Source organism: Canis lupus, chromosome 19, assembly GCF_048164855.1.
Source record: "Canis lupus baileyi chromosome 19, mCanLup2.hap1, whole genome shotgun sequence".
Lineage (NCBI taxonomy): Eukaryota > Metazoa > Chordata > Mammalia > Carnivora > Canidae > Canis > Canis lupus.
The window spans coordinates 22,542,501-22,560,236 of record NC_132856.1 but is presented as its reverse complement, the minus strand read 5'-3'; the positions used below and the strand labels follow the sequence as shown (position 1 = coordinate 22,560,236).

At 39.8% G+C, this 17,736-nt stretch overlaps 1 protein-coding gene across 16 annotated transcripts in view; it reads right to left on the bottom strand.

The window, feature by feature from the left end:
• Positions 1-17,736, bottom strand: part of FOXP1 (forkhead box P1) — a 375,747-nt gene that overhangs the window by 28,400 nt on the left and 329,611 nt on the right. For all 16 annotated transcript variants that reach the window (XM_072785383.1, XM_072785396.1, XM_072785390.1 and 13 more), the window contains 2 exons: positions 16,254-16,341; positions 2,807-2,890 (listed from right to left, as the gene is read on the bottom strand). In XM_072785383.1, the coding sequence (XP_072641484.1) occupies positions 2,807-2,890; positions 16,254-16,341 (172 nt within the window). The remainder of the gene's footprint in view (positions 1-2,806; positions 2,891-16,253; positions 16,342-17,736) is intronic.

The window sequence follows — 17,736 nt, the reverse complement described above, 5'->3', positions numbered from 1 at the left end:
ATTTAAGGTGGAATAAATTAATTACAGGCAAAAAGGAATATTTTGCACCTTAGAATCGATCATCAGATAGCTCTGTATCCCTAAAGTTGAAAGAATCAAGGGTCTGCTAAATGTGTATGCCTCCCCCCCTTTTTTGGCAAGGAAAGTAAAAATTTATGCAAAACGCTACACGGCTACCTTTTATAATTAATTTCCCAATGCCTCACCTATACATATTTTAATAATTCCTGATTTATAAGATGGTATCTATAATAAAATTTTCTATTTTCCAATAAATGAAAAGAAGGTAGGTTCACTCCGGCAACAGAGTGTCACACAATATCTGCTTGTCAGGCACCAATTTTTACTTCTTACATGTAAGTTAAAGGATAAGGAATTTATAATGCTGCCTGTGAAGGGAACCACTTTTCATACACAAATGTGATCTTTTTTTTTTCAAAGGGTAATACAACAGTACATTTACATAAACTAATCCAAACAATCTATGTATTTGACAATGGCAAACCTCACACAGACGGCCTATTGTTGGTTTACATCTTGGAGTTCTTTATATTGGCTTGTAGCGCTGCTCTAGCTGTCAAAGGTTTGACTTGGACACTAAATAAATGGTTATAGAAGTGCTGTGCAGCGATATTGGACTTCTTTGCAAAAGAAAACCTGCTGTGTATGAATTCAAAAGCTATTAATTTTTCAGTCAAAAATATTCGTGCCTATTTCTTTTAATAAAGAAATACTGTGCTGAGCTACTAAGAGATAATGTTGACTAGTGGTAGAGAATTTTCAATAGAACAGTTAAAAATAAATTTAGTAGGAGGTCCCCTTCAAAGTTATAATTTTCTAGAATGTAAAACATTTTTTTTTTTAATACTAATCAAGACAAACCTTCCTTCCCTGTGCCTTTCCCCCATGACTGCTTTTCCCTGTTTACTGGCTGCTTCACACTGGTCCTCATGGAGATTCCCAATGATCCTTTTGTGGCCTATGTAGGTGTACCTGTATGGCGCTTCCTGCCAACACTTGGCCCCATCACTTACTGAGCACCCCATGGGGTCTCACAACTCCACTTTCGTATCTCCTCCTCCCAAGGAGCCCCAGATACAACAACATGAGTCCATCCTAGACCAGAGTCTGGAGTCCACACATTATTCTATCCACTGCTTTTAATCCATGGAGGAAGTAGGAGATAATCTCTTTCTCTCTCTCATTACTAGAGACTAAGACTAAGATTACTAAGACTCAGATTCCTCATCCTGGGGAAAAAAAAAAAAATCCCATCTCAAACAAAGCAGTGTGACCAGAGTTCAGAAGGTAATCGATTCCCCTAGCAATTGGCTGTGCCCACTGGAGAACTCCATCAAGTCATTTCCAGGTCTTACCAACTTGTTTAGCTGGGCTCCTATTATTCCCAAGGACCCTTCTTTAAAGGAAGGAGGGGCTGATGAAGGCAATACAAACAGCACAGCTGACTACTGTGGATTCACAATATCAAACAGCCTAGGTTTTTGTTTCCCTTTCTTTTTGGTAGCCTACACATTCAGTCCTCTAGCCATTTACTGCAAAACACATGGAAACTAAGGGTTCTTTCCTAGTAAAAATGGATGCGCAAAGTGTTTAATGATTTTATGTCCTATATCTCAGTAATGTGTTCTGTTTCAGACATTAATTTTGTCTGCCAACTGCATCTTGGCAGGCTACCATATTTGCTGGGTTAATAGTCTGACTCCGTTTTATTTCTATCACCATAAATCATACATATATGGGTGTATGTTTGCTTTATTTATAGAAAAAAATCAGTCAAAACAGATAAACCAATACTTTGCCATTACGCTGCATCATTGCATATTGATTAAAATTGCTGGTACTAACTATAGATTGTCAACGCTCAATTAATTTTCACACAGTGACTCCAAGCAAAATCAAATAAAGGCAGTGTACCTTTAAATTTTACAAATCTTAAAAATCAAGAAGCACAGCACTCTCTCCATTTTGAATAATCAGTGGAAGCTACAAGGAGATTTTTAGAAATATAAGTATATGAGAAATACAACTGTTAAAGCGATCAATTTATAGCAAGGAATGAGGCCCAAGACAGGATTTGGGGTTTAGAAACCATCCTTCTGCTTCGATATTAACTGTCTGTGCTTGGATGGCACTCTTCAAGGTTAAGGAAAAGGGAACAAGGCAGGAAGTAGGAGATTCCTAAAAGTTAAATGCAATTTCAGTGAACCGTGTTTGATCTCCCACCTGAAAAAAAAAGAGTAATATTCACTTCTAACTGTCTAACAACCATTGGATGCCCTCCACAATTTTAGCCTCCAATTATTCCAAGAGTGTGTTTTCTGTTTCTTTCCTCTGTTACAGTTAGACTGGACTAGCCTTCACTCTGTTTCTCATACCTGCTGTCTCATGGCTAACCCAGGCTGAAATGCCTTCTTCTTTTGACTCCATGGTCTGTCTTTTGCAGACCATGGAGTCTGCAAAACAGAGCATTTGGAAAGATTTTTTTCTCCCTCTTCCCAGTGACCTATCATAATATATTTTCATACCCTGCTACAGCACCAGTCATCTGTCTCGAAGAGCTAGTTGTTGGGCCTCATGGCTAGGGCTCTGTATCATCCTCTATCTTCTTAAGTGCCCTGCACACTGCTCTCTTCATAAAAGATACCCAGAAACAGTCAACTCAACTCAGATCCTTCAATACTAACAGCTGCCAGAGGAGGCTGTCCTGCCTCCTACACTTGAGGTGGGGAAGCAGAGAAAAGATACTGTAGGGTTTTGTCCCCTTGGTGTAGAGCTTGGTACTTACGGGCTGAGGGGCGGCTTTGGGTTCGGTAGACTTCACGTGCAGATGGGTCATCATGGCTTGCAGGCGCTCTTTGTCTTTTGCAAGCTAGTGGGGGAAGGAAATGCTCTGTTATTTCTTTGAATACAGATGCATTACTATTTTAACATCCAAAATGATACATATTCCAAATTAAACTATAGCACCATTGCACATGACAAAATCTTTCTCATTGCTTAATCGTTTTGAAATCTACACAGCCATTGCCAAACTCGAAGTAACTGGAGGTGTCAGTGTGAGATTTCTCAACACAAGATGCATTAGCTTTTAACTGGGAAGTTCTAGACCTGCTGGCACCAAGGAGTCCCATGTAACACAGACAGCTAAAAGACAAAAACGTGAATCATGCCTATTAGCCAATCTTATTCATGAGGAAGCCAAAGGAAAACGAGTGAGGTAGCTAAAAACTCATAAAATTCATCTTTTGTGGTTGTGGAAAAGCTCTTAGACACATGGATACATTTATGCAGAATTAACTTCTAACTAACTTTAACAGGTAGGCATAGATCAGCACCGTGCTGGTGAGCAATACTGGCAGGGCCTGCACGGGGCTCCAGGAGATGGCAAGTTCTCATATCCAAAGGAATGCAGAATAAGCTTAATCATTCAGTTATTTAATGTATGAGTACCTACTATGTGTTGATCTCATCTTAAAAAAAGTTAAGTCCTCTCATTGCACAAAAAGTTATCTTCTGAAGGCATACAAGCTCCTAGTCAGATATACGTTGTAGGCACTCAGAATATTACTTACTGGATTATACTTTATGCTTGCCCTGAACTGTTTTAACCTAATGATATTTTTGATAATTCAAGACAGCTGGGTACAGGGGAGACAAAATCTAGGTAGTTTTGCCACCAGCATCTTTGCCACCAGCATCTTTGGCACATAACTCATAGGCCATAAGACAATTTTACCATAAAAGATACAATCATGACAAATGAGGGAGGGGCATTCCTGAAAAAGGAAAAAATGAAACATAAAAAATGAGTAACAAAACAAAAAGCCTTCTCCTGTGAATAAAAAACATTTGAATTCATTCAAAATGTACAGTGTGGAATGATGGCCATACGGCGCAAGTAACGGGTTTTATTTTGTGGACTATACTGAAGCACTTTTTCAGAGTATCGTTACTTTTTTTTTGTTACTCTCATTTACCCTCATTCAGCACTGCACGTTTTCTTTTATCAAAAACATTTCCTCCTTCATTACGAGAGGTATCAGTTTCTAAATACCAGGATACATGTTTGTAACTGAGCTCTGTATGGCACTGTGAAAGCCTTCTACACTGTTGCTTGTTCTTGGCATATGGTCACATGTCCACTGAGAGGCGTTCCAAAGTTCTATGGGACATGTAGGTTGGAAACTCTGTGCCACGGTATACACCATTATGAGGGCCAAGATTTATATAACATAAAAATGGAAGTACTGTGTCAATGGAGAAATGAAATTAAACCGTCAAACCATACTGTCAGTTATTATTATTATTTTTTTAATCTCTTAGGGCCAAATTGCCTTTGGACAATTAGTTCTGTGGTACAAATGACTGTGGCAAAGAGGTCTATGGCAAAGATGCTTATGGTGAAGCTGACAGGCATGATAATAAATACCTCTGTAAAGTCAGTGGGGAGTATATCTCCAAAAGATAAAGGTAGAGTTAAGAGAAGAGCTGTGGAATTTGGGGTAAATGAAGAGATTAATGAATGGGTGAGTGACAGGAAGAGAGAGAGAGACACACTGAGAGAGTCTTAGATCAGCACTTTTATAGACCATTTGTCCAATATAATGCCTTTCAACTGAGGAAGGGCTGATTTCTTCTATGTCACATAATTAACCTTAAGTCTTCAAATTATCAAGTTTTGGGAGCACTTGGCTGGCTTAGTTGGTAGAGTGTGTGACTCTTGATCTTAGGGTTGTGCATTTGAGCCCCACGGTGGGTATAGAGATTGCTTTTTAAAAAAAGGATTTTATCTACCTACCTACCTATCTACATGTGTATTATTTGAGGGGGTGTAGAGTAAGAGAGTGTAAGCAGGGGAAGGGGCAGAGGGAGATAGAGAGGGAAAGAATCTCAAGCAGACTCCCACTGAGCACAGGAGCCTGATGGTGGTCTCAATCTCACAGCCCTGAGATCGTGGTCTGAGCTGAAACCAAGAGTCAGAGGCTCAATGGACTGAGCCACCCAGGTGTCCCTAAAATAAAATCTTTTTTTTAAAACTTATTTATTTTTTAAATATATTTTATTTATTTATTCATGAGACACACAGAGAGGCAGAGACACAGGCAGAGGGAGAAGCAGGCTCCCTGCAGGGAGCCCTATGTGGGACTCGATCCCAGGACCCCAGGATCACAACCTGAGCTAAAGGCAGAGTCTCAACCACTGAGCCACCCAGGCGCCCCTCAAAAATATAATCTTAAAAAAAAGAAATATGAATCTTTTGTAAGCTGTATTATTCCAAAATAGAAGTCAAATAAGACATTTTCAAATCAAGGTGTTTTCCAAGGGGAAGGAGTGTCTCAGCAGTTGGGAAAAGACAGAGGAAAGGGAAAAGGTAGGAAAGCAAGAGAGAAAAAGCTCTCGGCTTATCCCTGGCTGGATGACTCAGTCTCAAGCCATATCACATTTGATTTTTTTTCCTTTTTATTCCCTTGTGGTACAGGGAGGAATAAATTAGGAAGAAAAAAAGCCTTACAGTGTTAGCATTTATCTTTCAACAAACAGGAAATGAAAATGATACCATATTAGGAGCCACTTTACGTTATTCATCCTCTGTGCTTTAGTAAGTTATTGAACGGCCAAACTAAAAGATGCTCTGAACACATAATGCCAAAGGAATTTAGTTTTCCAAAGTGGCTCGGTTAGAACAATTAAAATGTTAGCAATGGCATTTTTCAACAGTTATTTGTATTTCTGTAGGGTTTTTTTTTTTTTTTCCACTGTGTTTTAAGTTTTTTGATGTTAGGACCAAAATATTCTTAGAATTTTAAATAATGTTTTGTCTTAAAAGTTATCATGGGGCAGAAGGCATGAAGGCATATCTATTATTCTTTTTAAAAACAAGTACTCTGCTGCACTAAACATTACAAGTTAAAGGGTGAGAGGTGATATTTACTTAAGAGTCTGATGAATATTAATTGTGATTTAATTTGGGGGTAAATATTGTTGATGCAGCAATTAACCAACACAGGAGAAGGAAATCCAAATTCCCAGCATCAAAAGGAATCATCACCTCTATATTCCATTCAGATGTCTACTGTGCTGACCTTTTACTGGTCAAATGTAGTAACACCATGTTGCAAATACACACCTAGAGTTTGTACACACACCCACATTCATAAATCTTGGAGGTTACTGCCAAGGGAGACAATTTCTCACTTTTCCATGAGAATATTAACATAGAATTCATTGTCCATTTTGAGAATTACCCCGGGTCATTATTTGCCTTGCACTCAATTCTACCGTCCTAGTTCTGCTTTTTATTTATTTATTTATTTATTTATTTATTTATTTATTTATTTATTTATTTATTTATTTTTAACATATGATGTGCAAGGTTACAGAAAAAAGACAAAAATCCAAGTTGCACTCAATTCTACCGTCCTAGTTCTGCTTTTTATTTATTTTTTATTTTTTTAACATATGATGTGCAAGGTTACAGAAAAAAGACAAAAATCCAAGTTTCTGTTTCTGTTTGATGGGTGCTAACTAGAACTTACTATATTCTTGGATGGGTTCTGGATTTTCACCATCAGTGAGCTGATCACCTCTAACACAAACCCTTTTAACAATTAAAGGGGGGAAAAACACCTGCCAAATTTACTTCTTGTTGTTTTAGGCAAAAAAGGCTAATATTTCACACCTATTAAAACCATATCCTCTCTCTGCAGGGGCTGGGCTGTATTGCATTTTTAATATTCACTGGCCCTTCGAAAAGCTTTCTGATTCTTTATTACTTTTTATGCCATCATTCCATGAGCTCAGCATCCCTATCCATTTTCACGGCATCTTTTCATTATTATAATATGACAATACAAACATTTAATATTAGCAAGTATATATTCCAGCATTTCCTCATAAACTGAATCCCATGAAAAGCAAAGAAAAGGAGGATGAGAAATGTACACCAAAGGTCAACTAAAAATTTGGTTGGCAAATTAAAACAATCTCTTATGTTGTGCTCTCAGAAATTACTCTCTAAATACTTTCCTGGTGGATACAGGGGGCGGGTATCTGATATAAAAAGAATGCCAACGGGCCAAACAGCTGAGGGGCCCTGCTCGTACAGTGTTTGCTTCTTAGCAGGTTGCTGCTCAATTTTGGAGAGACAGCAGGGTGAAAATGGATGGAGGTCGTGGGCACCACAATCAGAATACACTGGATTCAAATTCTGGCTCTATGACTCTGAGCACATTATGTAACCTTTTTAAGTATTTAGTTTCTTCTTCTAAATATGGAATAATAATCTCTGAACTCTGAAGGGTTGTTTTGAGGATTAGATAAGTTCTTGCACATAACAGGCTTAGCACAGAGCCTTTTAGCACTTTATGGATGCTCAAAAATATCTAACTTTCTTTAAAGCAAAGTTAGATCATCAGTCTAGTCTATTTAGACTTCTACTGGTTGACTGTATGCTTGGAACCCAGGTCCATGTAACAGGAGTTCTGTGTAGTTTGCAGGTGGCTTAGATTGGGAGATAATTTTGATGTTTTGAAGAATGAAACAGAAATTGTAGGAAAGATGAAGCCCATTGCTTATGGATTTATTTCCTTGACTCTCACTGTCTCTTTCCCTCATCCTAGGCAAATGCTTTTTCTCCCCTTGGCTGATATAGGTCATCCCCTCTTCTATTAGCCATGGCCTCAAATGGTGTTTTAGCTGGTCCTGGCTGTGAAAGACTGGAACGTGTGTATCACTCTGGACACTCTGATAACCGCCCAAGGCGAGGATCTCCATTCAAGGTCTTCAAAGATAAAAACTGAGGAGATTAAACTCATTCTTTTAGCAGAGAAAAGGGAACATGGTTTTAGGTTCATTTAACATAATCACTTTATATGTTGTCTGGAGGACTAATCATTTTAAGCCCAATTTGGCGGTTCTCACTTGTGAGAAACAAAATCTGAAACAAATGAAGGATTCTGGATGCGTAAAAATGCTAGAATTACCAAGAACAGATGAGAAGAAAGGACCAAGTCACTCACTTGATTTCACAGAAGCAAAGACTGTTGTGGCTACTTCAAATCCTCTTAAGTCCTACTCTTAGATTCTATAGTTGGGGAAACTGAGGCTCAATAGGTGAACTTACTCAAGATCATGGAGCTGGGAAGGGGCAGAGATGAAACTAGAATTCCAGCTACAGGATGCCTGACTATCAGATGCACCTGGGATGCTAAATGCAAACACAGATCTTTGCCACTCTTCCCATCTGCTACACTGAACCACTGATGCAGAACCTCCATGGCAGGGTGAGATGAGGAGTTTCAGCAGCCACTTGACTGAGGGGCAGGGAAGTTGGGCTTATTCCTGTACAATGATGATGATTCCAAATTTAACTGACTGTGGTCTCACCCAAACCTGCTAATAAGCCCAATATGCCAAGCGAGGGAATGTGGGAGTAAAAGTTTTAATAAGGACCCCAACATGTCCGGGATTAATGCACTAGTTTGGGGAGACAAGACTCCTGTCCATAGACTGAGGAAGTCCTGACAGTGACTGTCTCATTTTATATACAATGATGATCCAAACAGAACTGACTGAGGCAGAGCTCATCCAGTTCCATGGGTCTCTACCATACATAGGATCAAAAGAAGAAAAACAAGGGGAAAAACAAAAACAAAAAACAAAATAGCGACTTAGAAGGAGGGAAAATGAAAATCTTCTACCTAACTGAGTAGTTACCAGAGTTCTTTTTGACCCACTGTATCAAGCTATGGTCATTCACATGCCTTCAAAGCTCAGCACCAGTGAAAACTTATAAATGATTTCTTTAACACAACCACAGCTCTCAGGTGGGAGGCAACCTATGGCTCATTTCACCCCAATGGAAGAATTTCCCTACTTTTATTGTATTCTATCACCATCTTAACATTCCTTACGTGTTATTATTAAAGACTCTCTTGACATTTAAAGCAGACGCACACTAATACTCAGTCATAGTCTAGGAATTCTAATGCTCCCAGAGTTAAGCAGGATTTTAAATTATGAAAAATAAGTGTCTTGGTTTTCAAAGAGGGAACATGGAAGTGAGAAACCCAGAGAACCCCTCTTCTTTTTCTTGGCTCCAGTCACAAAGCAGTGACAATATGCAGCGATGATGCCATTAGAACTTCTTCCCCCACATGGTCTGAGCTTACTCAGGGAGAGTCCAGGAGGTTCTGTGAGGCCACTGCTGTGAAGAACGGTCCTGAGTATTGCCTTCAGTGGCGTTAGAGGGGCCCAAAGTGGGACACATCACAGATAATATATTTGCAAAAGTCCAGGAAGCTAGTGTGATTACAAACAGTAATGCTAATGGTAGAGTGATCACACGTAAAGTCCCTACAGTAATTGATCTGTGTTAGGCTTAATGTCTCCCTCTGCTATTGAAACTTGTACACTTTTCTCCCTCCTGACATTTTCTTGGAGCTTACAGTTCCTGGTGCAGATGATTTAGAGAACTTCCAAGGGGTTCCTATGTCACTAAGTTCCACCCTTGTCTAGCTGCCATGGATTGCTGAGGAGGGAGCTCCAAGGGGCAGAGAAAGGCATGGCCTCACAAGGCAGGTTTTAAACCCAGTGATCTGCAATGCCTTGGGGTAATACACAGAACCTCAATGAGCCATGATGACCCTGCATGAAAAGTGCCAGGTGGCAGCGCCATACAAAAGGAGGCGTGAGCTACACAGGCTGGGCTAGAATCTCAGGCCTTTGGCTTTGAACAAGTGAATTAGACCTTGTAAACTTCGGTTTCCTCATCTGTGAGAGGAGAGGCACAGAGAATTGTTTCTGACTCAAAAAGCCAATAACTGTGAAGGTCATCAGTGACTTAGTAACACCTTTTCGAAAGAGAAGAAAGGCACATGCTCATTAGATGTCTGATGTATACTGATTTCCAAAAGTTCTGTTTTTCCTTTAAGAAAATAACTCTTAGGATTGAGGACACAGGGAAGTATCTACTCACAGGTGGGTTGTGAGGAGTCAATGAAGTTAGGGGTATGAAACACCTAGGATTGCCTTGGCATCTAGTAGGAACTCAATAACTACCTTTTCAAATGGCTTCCCAGGTCCTTTATAAATTACAAGCAGAACAGGAGGCATTAGACAGCTCTCTTCCAAAGCCAATGGATGCAAAGTAATCATCAGGGTGAACAACTCATTCCCCTTTGCCAGGTACTTTCCCAGTTTCGAAACTGGAAATCCCAAGTCTCAGGAAAGCAAACTGTGGAGACTGGTCATCCCACTTCTTGAGGAACAGAGAGATGATTTCAAGAACGAACATACATTCTTCCACTATGCTCCCTCATACTACGATCAAGGCAAATCCCTCAATGGCTCTTTCCTCCTGGAATCTACTTGCTCCTGCCCCTTCCCGGGTCAGCTCCACAACGACTCCTGTGCTTCCTCTGAGAAACTCTGCCTGGTGTGGAATTAAAGACGTGCTAGTCTTCCCTCACTGCCAGGCTGCACAGTACAGGAAGGAAGAGGCTGCCTTGCTTATCTGCATCCAGTGCTCAGAACACAATAGGTGCTTGATAAATAGTGACTGAATGGAATCAAATTATTAAAGACAAAAGGTCCCACCCCATCACTCCCACCCTCCTGCCTGGTCAAACCTCCATTGGTTTGGTTGGCTCTTTTTCCTCTTGGCTGCTTTCAATATTCACTCTAAAGGGTCTGTAGGCTGAGGGACTGCAGGAATCCTGTCCTGAGCCCTGTCCCCTGACACATGCTGAGCTGTGGATGTGAGGAAACATCAGGTCTCCAATGCTTTTTTTTCTTCACTCAAAACCCATCTTCATACCCAGGGAGGATGTTCTGACAACTGAGCAAGGTCACATGATCATTAAAACCAACATATATCTAGTCAGAAAAATTTATCTATTCCATGAATGTCTCAGCTTTCTGAAGAGGGAAATCTGTCAGAAGACTTTTCCTTATCTGTTAAATTAGATGCTTTTCCTTTTTCCCAGAGTGGAATTCTGACCTAGTCCCTAAGATAACTTTTGTGCCATCTCATTCACAGCTTAAGGGTTGAGATAATTCAGAAGCATTTCCCACCTAAGTGAACCTGGGCAACTAGGTAACTAGGTTAATATGAATATTTAAATCCCTCAGGCCATCCTGGCTGGTGCTCAGAGTATCAAGGAAGCTTCAGGTGCTGCCTTCTTACACTCCTGCCCATGGCATCTGGGTGGGCAAACTATTTCCACATCCTGTGTCTCCAGCTCCTCTATCTTCTGTGTCTATGTGTGTGTGTGTGTGTGTGTGTGTGTGTGTGTGTGTGTATGTGTGCAAGCACATGCACATTTCATGACCTATAAAACACCGTGCATATTGATTGTGGGAACATCATCCCCCTCCAGCTCTAACCTATCCTCTTGTCTGCACAGCATCCAGAAGACTCTGTCAAAAGAAAGTGTCTAACAGATAAAATCCTAAAATATATTCCCTTACCTCAAACAGTCATGTTCTGCACCCAAATGATTACCATGATGTCCGTCTACCTTGATGTTAGGTACCTATGTGTACAGTGCAAGCAGTGCACACAAAGTCTCTACAATGTTGGGCTTCCAGGTAACAGATGGAGTTAACCACCATTGAGTCCACTGCTACGATGTCAAAAATTACAACTGTCTTTCTAACAGTAAAATGTGGTTAGAAATATTCAGAAAGGCTAAGAATGCCACTAAGATGTCTTTTCAACCCCTCTTTCCTCTGAGACCAGTAATGGGAGGTAACATGAGACATCAATTAACCATTTTGTTAATAAGTTCCACATAATGGGTCCACTAATAGGAAAACATGCATTACATATTGTGGTAACTTCCCACAGAAATAAAAACAATACGCATGCATCTTATACACGATGTTGACAGAATGGGCCTGAGTCAGACTTCATGGCCATCATCGTGATTTCTGCCTTCTTGCCCTAACTCTTAACGTTGGAATCATGAAGGCTTTTCGTGTGACTCCAGTATAGCGTTACGCAGATTTAGCGCCAAGAAAGGAAGCATCTCTAGCCACGATCCCCTTGTTTTCCACCTAATTCTTGAGGAGAGGTTCATTGGAGGTAAGAAACACAAGGGCCTTCTGTTTTGGGTCAGAGTGAAGGGTTCTGGGGTTTAGATCCGTGGGACTAGAAATGGACATCATTCATGTGGGTTTCATTCATAATGGTCATGTCTGGTGCTAGCTGACAACACCCTATGTTGTCTCCTATGGAACCCTTCCACAGTGATGCTCCAGGGTAGACATAATGAACCTCCACTGGTCTATGATGTAAGCTCCATTTTGAGATTATTGGGTTTGTTTTTCTAATGGGGGCACACATGTGACTGTGCTCGCAGATGTAAATGCCAGAGACCTAAAATGCTGTGCAGAGAAGTGCCTTGAGAGTCTGGCTGGTAGGGAGAGACTGCTCCTCCAACAATATAGAGATCACCGTTGGGGAACTTACTGTGCATCTTTGATGGCTCTCTCCTGCAGTGCTAAGTTGTGCAACTGTTTTTCAAATTCAAGTTAATGAATGGTAATTCTATAATATACTTGGAGGTTCAGGTACTTCCTGGTCTGGGGAATGCCTTCTTTAAGGCAAACAGAAGTAGTCACGGGGACGGTCATGCCCAGGGCATCCTCTCTAGAGGAGGTGATGATTCATCAGTGTGCTGTGCAGAGAATGGGGGGATGATGCCTACGAGCAATAAGAGAGAGGCTGTTCAAGCATGAGAACACCTCTTCAAACTCCTTCTGGGCCGCTGCAGGGACCTGGTTTCCCCAATAATTCAGGTTCTATGGGCACAGCAATTGTTCGTTAAGTCAATTAAAAAGTGCATTTTAGACACGGGTACAAGAAATGGCAAATGTGACAGTACAGACATGGAGATGTTGAACACAAGAGGAAGAGGAAGCCCACAATGAGTACAGCTGGTGGGTTGAAGTGTACCTTGTCTCACACTGTCCCACCTGTGCCAGTCTGCCACCCAGAGACACTCCATCTTAATCTTGACCTCTCAGTTCTGGCTCAGGGTGAGCGTTCTTTAATAACTAAAAACAGTTAACATGTTCTTATATATTTCATCTGCTTGGACAATATCTAATGGATAAAATTGCTTTGGCTTGGGTTCCTTTCTAGCACTGAAACTCTCTTTTGAGCATGTTTCTGGTGTTTTCAGGAACCCATCAGTGTCAGCTAGCACTACCCAAGAAGAGGATAGCAGCACTGGAAAATTATTTATCTACAGTCTGTTTTTCCTTTAAAATATAAGAACCAGGAAGGCAACCTTAACCATTTAGCTCACCTTTGCCACCCTTTTACTGGCTTCGGCTAAGTTCCTGCTATGTTACAGGCTCTGGATAATGTGTGCTAAACAAACTGGTAAACTAAACAGATAAACAAATGAATATCCATCAGCCTGCTTTCCACGATCCCCGAGATGGACAAATACTTGTTATGTGAAGCTGCCGTTGGGGAAACCTGACCAGTGCGGTGACTAGAATGGTTTCAGACCCCACAGTGAAGAAGGAAGAAGTAAGAAGGGGTTAGGAGACATTTAGATAGCCCAGAACCTAAGGGGAAAAGTTGCTGTTACATAATGTGATGCAAATGGGTTTTCTGAATTCTCTGGAACAGAGGTTGTTTGGCAAACTTTGTAAGAGCCAGCCAGACAGTAAATATTTTTAGCCTTGCATGCCACAGGGACTCTTTTGCAACTACTCGACTCTTCTGTTTTAGTGCAGAAGCAGCCATTAGCCATAGCCATAGATAATGTGTCAATGAATGCGCATGGCCATGTTCTAATACAACTTTATGTATGGACACTGAATTCTGAATTTCACATAATTCATTCTTATTTTGATTCTCTCCCCCCTAAATTATTCAAAATGTGAAAACCTTTGTTAGCTCTTGGGATTTGGCTCATAATCTGCAGTTTGGCAACTCTTGCTCTTCGCAAGCATTATGCTATCACCTTAACTCCCTTGGCCTCTGAAGAAACCAAATCCTTTAGAGAGAGCCTGTCCCTTCCTTTGTTAAAGCAAACTCTCAAGCAAAAATATTACTAGGAATATTACAGGTAACTACTATATAGTAACTTCTGGCCAGATGATCTTCTTTGATTCCTATCACAAGTTGAAAACCCTACTTTCAGTTTGATTTAGGGCTAAAGAATAAAAGGAAATCTATGAATAAATGAAATCCAAAATAATCAAAGAATCCTTCTAATAGTCTGCAATGCTCCTAGGCCACACCCATCAAAAAATAACATAAAAGCTTCCAGCAGAGAACCACTTAACTTACTGATGGTCTAACTCCTTTCCTTCTCTTGCCAGCTCTTGGGGAGAGTGAGGAATAATGAATAAAGCAGATAATCAGTTCCTCAGTATTGAACAACAGCCCCACACTCAAATCTGGAGTCTGGAACACCTACTTGGGCAAACTGTGACACTCTGAAAAACACTTTATTCCAACCGAATGTTAAGAATTTATCAACTAAATAAATGCAGGAACTTGAATCACTTTATAACCACTAATACATAAAGATTTAGGTAGCAAGAGCCATAAAGTTCTGTTGAAACCAATTTCTCAAGGGCTAACTACACATCAATCAGAAGTGAACTTTGGGGGTGAGTTAAATGACACTACTGTTTTCCTTCTGAATAAACATGCTAAATTTAAAGATGTTTCCAAAGACTTACGTAAAAATTTGGGGATTTTATGATGTGCCCTTTGCCTGTATGAATATTTTACTGTTCTAATAAGTTCATATCTGTAGTATGAATGAAAAAATATTAACTAGCTAAAGAAAATAACTTTTGAGACAATCTTACTAAAAAAATGTAATTTGTCATATAAGATGCTAACTAATTAAAAAAAATCCTTTCTATCCTGAAAAGTCACAACAAAAAGTTTAAGTATGTTTTGGCTGATTTTTCTCTGCAACTATTTGAAGCTGTAAATGACTTAACTCAGTAAAATTCCAAATGTAATTATCTTCTGTACTTAGCCTAGGGCTCTCCATATATCTCGGCATTGCTGTCTTGCATACAAAATAGGCTTTTCGATGGCTGGTAACAATATAATGTACAACATTGTTTTAATTTCCCCTAGTCGGCTAACCTCTTGCCTACACTAAACCAGCCAGAGGAAGAAGCCACAGTGAGTCATCAAGCACTCAAAAGCATTTTGGAACTCGGTTGCATAAATGGGGTTTGCAGGGTCAGGCTTTTGCAATTGTACATTTTAATAATCTCCATTTCTGACCCAATTTTTACTTTTAGAAATGAATTTTCTATTAATTATACCAAGAATGGAATTATTGTTAAAATATGGTGGTTCATCAACAAGTGACATCAAGAAGTAGAACCCACACTAAAAAGTGCCCCCCATTCCTCACAACTATGATCCACAGGGAAATAGGCAGAAGTTTATTTTCTAGAGTTACAAAATACACTCCACATGGCCCAATGGATTGCCAAATACTAGGTTTTATATATATATATGTGTGTGTGTATATATATATATGTATATAAAAATATGTATACATATTATATATTATATATCTGAAAACATGTTTGCAGGTGTGTGCATGTGTGTGCATATTTAAAATGTATGCACTGAACTCTTGTTCTCAGTGACTGAGAGAAAAGGTGACAAATTAACATGAGGAATAAATCCACATGTGGCTTCTACGTTAACTTTTGACAGTGTGTGTGTGTGTTTGTGTGTACTTGCTGCTGACACTCGAGTGTGCTTTCCACTCCCATCCATTCTCTCCAATCTCTCTCCCTGGCTCCTCTAACTCCAGCTTACCGATATTGGCAACTCAGGGGACTCACATCAACAACAGATAAGGTGCAAGTTTTTTTAACTTCGAACATTTTCCATTTGCAGGAGAAGACACAGAGGAGGGGAAGTGAGAGAGAGAGAGAGAGAGAGAGAGAAAGAGAGAGAGAGAGAGAGATGGAAAGCTCACAGAGGTAGCGGGGCGTTCGAGGCATACACAGAGATGCACAGAACTTTGAAACATCTGAGCAGCAGCTCCAAAGAAGGAGCTGAAGGTGAACCTTTCCCAAGAGTGAAAAAGAAAAGAAAGAAAGGACAACAACAAGTTTTGGACCTTCCATTCAATAATGAGTACACAGGAACTCATTTCAGAACACTACAGAAATTTGGAATTTGAGGAATACTGAGGTAATATTAAAAATAAATTTGGTTTTACCTGTAGCTCTAACTGCTGTACAACCTGCATTTGTACTCTACATTGAGCTGTACTTCTATCGTCCAGCGCATGCTCACTGTTGAGATGTCTGCAACAATACATAGAAAATCATTAAGTGAAATGGAGAAACAAAAAAAGGAAAATATAAGTTACCAGGATGTTTAAGCATCAACTAGTTGGGTCTAGTTCGCAGCGGACAGTCCATTTGTGAACAGCCTGCACTTCTCCATCCCCACCACTGAATACTGGCATTACACGTAATTTAGTACACTGTTATCACCGAAATAAAAGTCTTCCAGGAAGAAGTTCTGCAGGGCATCTAGAGATAACCATTTACACATAAATAAAAGGAAATTTCAGCAATTAAGTCGAGGTGGACATTTAAGACCCCCTCGATGGGTAGATATCTAAGAAAGGGACAGCCAGGGATCTCTGGAGAGTTCAGAAGCCTAATTTGTCAGGGTCTGGATAGGAGCATTTGTTCACAAGAACACGGGTTTTATGTAACTGATGACACACCCTTATGTTGAAATGCATTAACGTGAATGTCAGAAACGGCAAAGGGTGGAAAAGCAACTTTAAACACACAAAATCTGAAGCATGAACCTACACATGCAAATTATGTACCATGGAGAGGGAACAAAATGCAGACAATTATTTAAAAGGAAAACTCTGCCTGGGTTCTTCACTGTTAATGGTCTGGATATCCAGTTTATAGATGATTCAGGCCACATGCTGTGTATGCCTGTCTTGTGGTCCTTTTACTATTTATTATAGATTTTCCAACAGGGAAAAGGCTAACAAATTGAAATTTCAATCACTTTTACCATACGCAAGAGCTCTGGTAATCAGAGGGCTGAATCAAAGCCTAAAATTTTAAAAATGAAAATTCCTGTATCCTTATAACTCAGTTCTTTCCTATTAGTGATAAAAAAGACTTCATTATGTAAAGAGAGATTCATCTCCAATTCTATGAAGAACATTTTCTTGACATTTAGGCCCAAACAAAATTTGCACTTAAGGTAAAATTATCACATGCTCTAACGACAACATCAACAACAACAATAAGAGGGATAGCCGATTTTTAAGACTTTAGGGTGCTACCCTATTTCAGGGACTTTTTCCAAATGTGCCTTAAGGAAGAAATTTAGAACCCAGGTTTGCAACCTTTCAAAATACCTAAATAAACCAATGTTCAGCTTCAGCACGGTTACCTTTAACTCAGTTAAAGGTAAAATTAAGCCTTCTTCCTTTGTTAATGCATCTCCCTCCTGCTTCCCAACACTGCAAATGTGGTTGTTTCATGTCCTGAAGCTACTTGGAATGACTTTTACCTTAAAAAACAAAACGAATACAAATTCTGCTGTTCTCCATACTTATTTATAGCCCTCCCACCCCACCCCATTAAGAAGAGGAGAAAAAAAAAAAAAAAAAAAAAAAGAGAGAGCGCAAAGAAGGAGACTTGATGGTGAACAACGGTAAT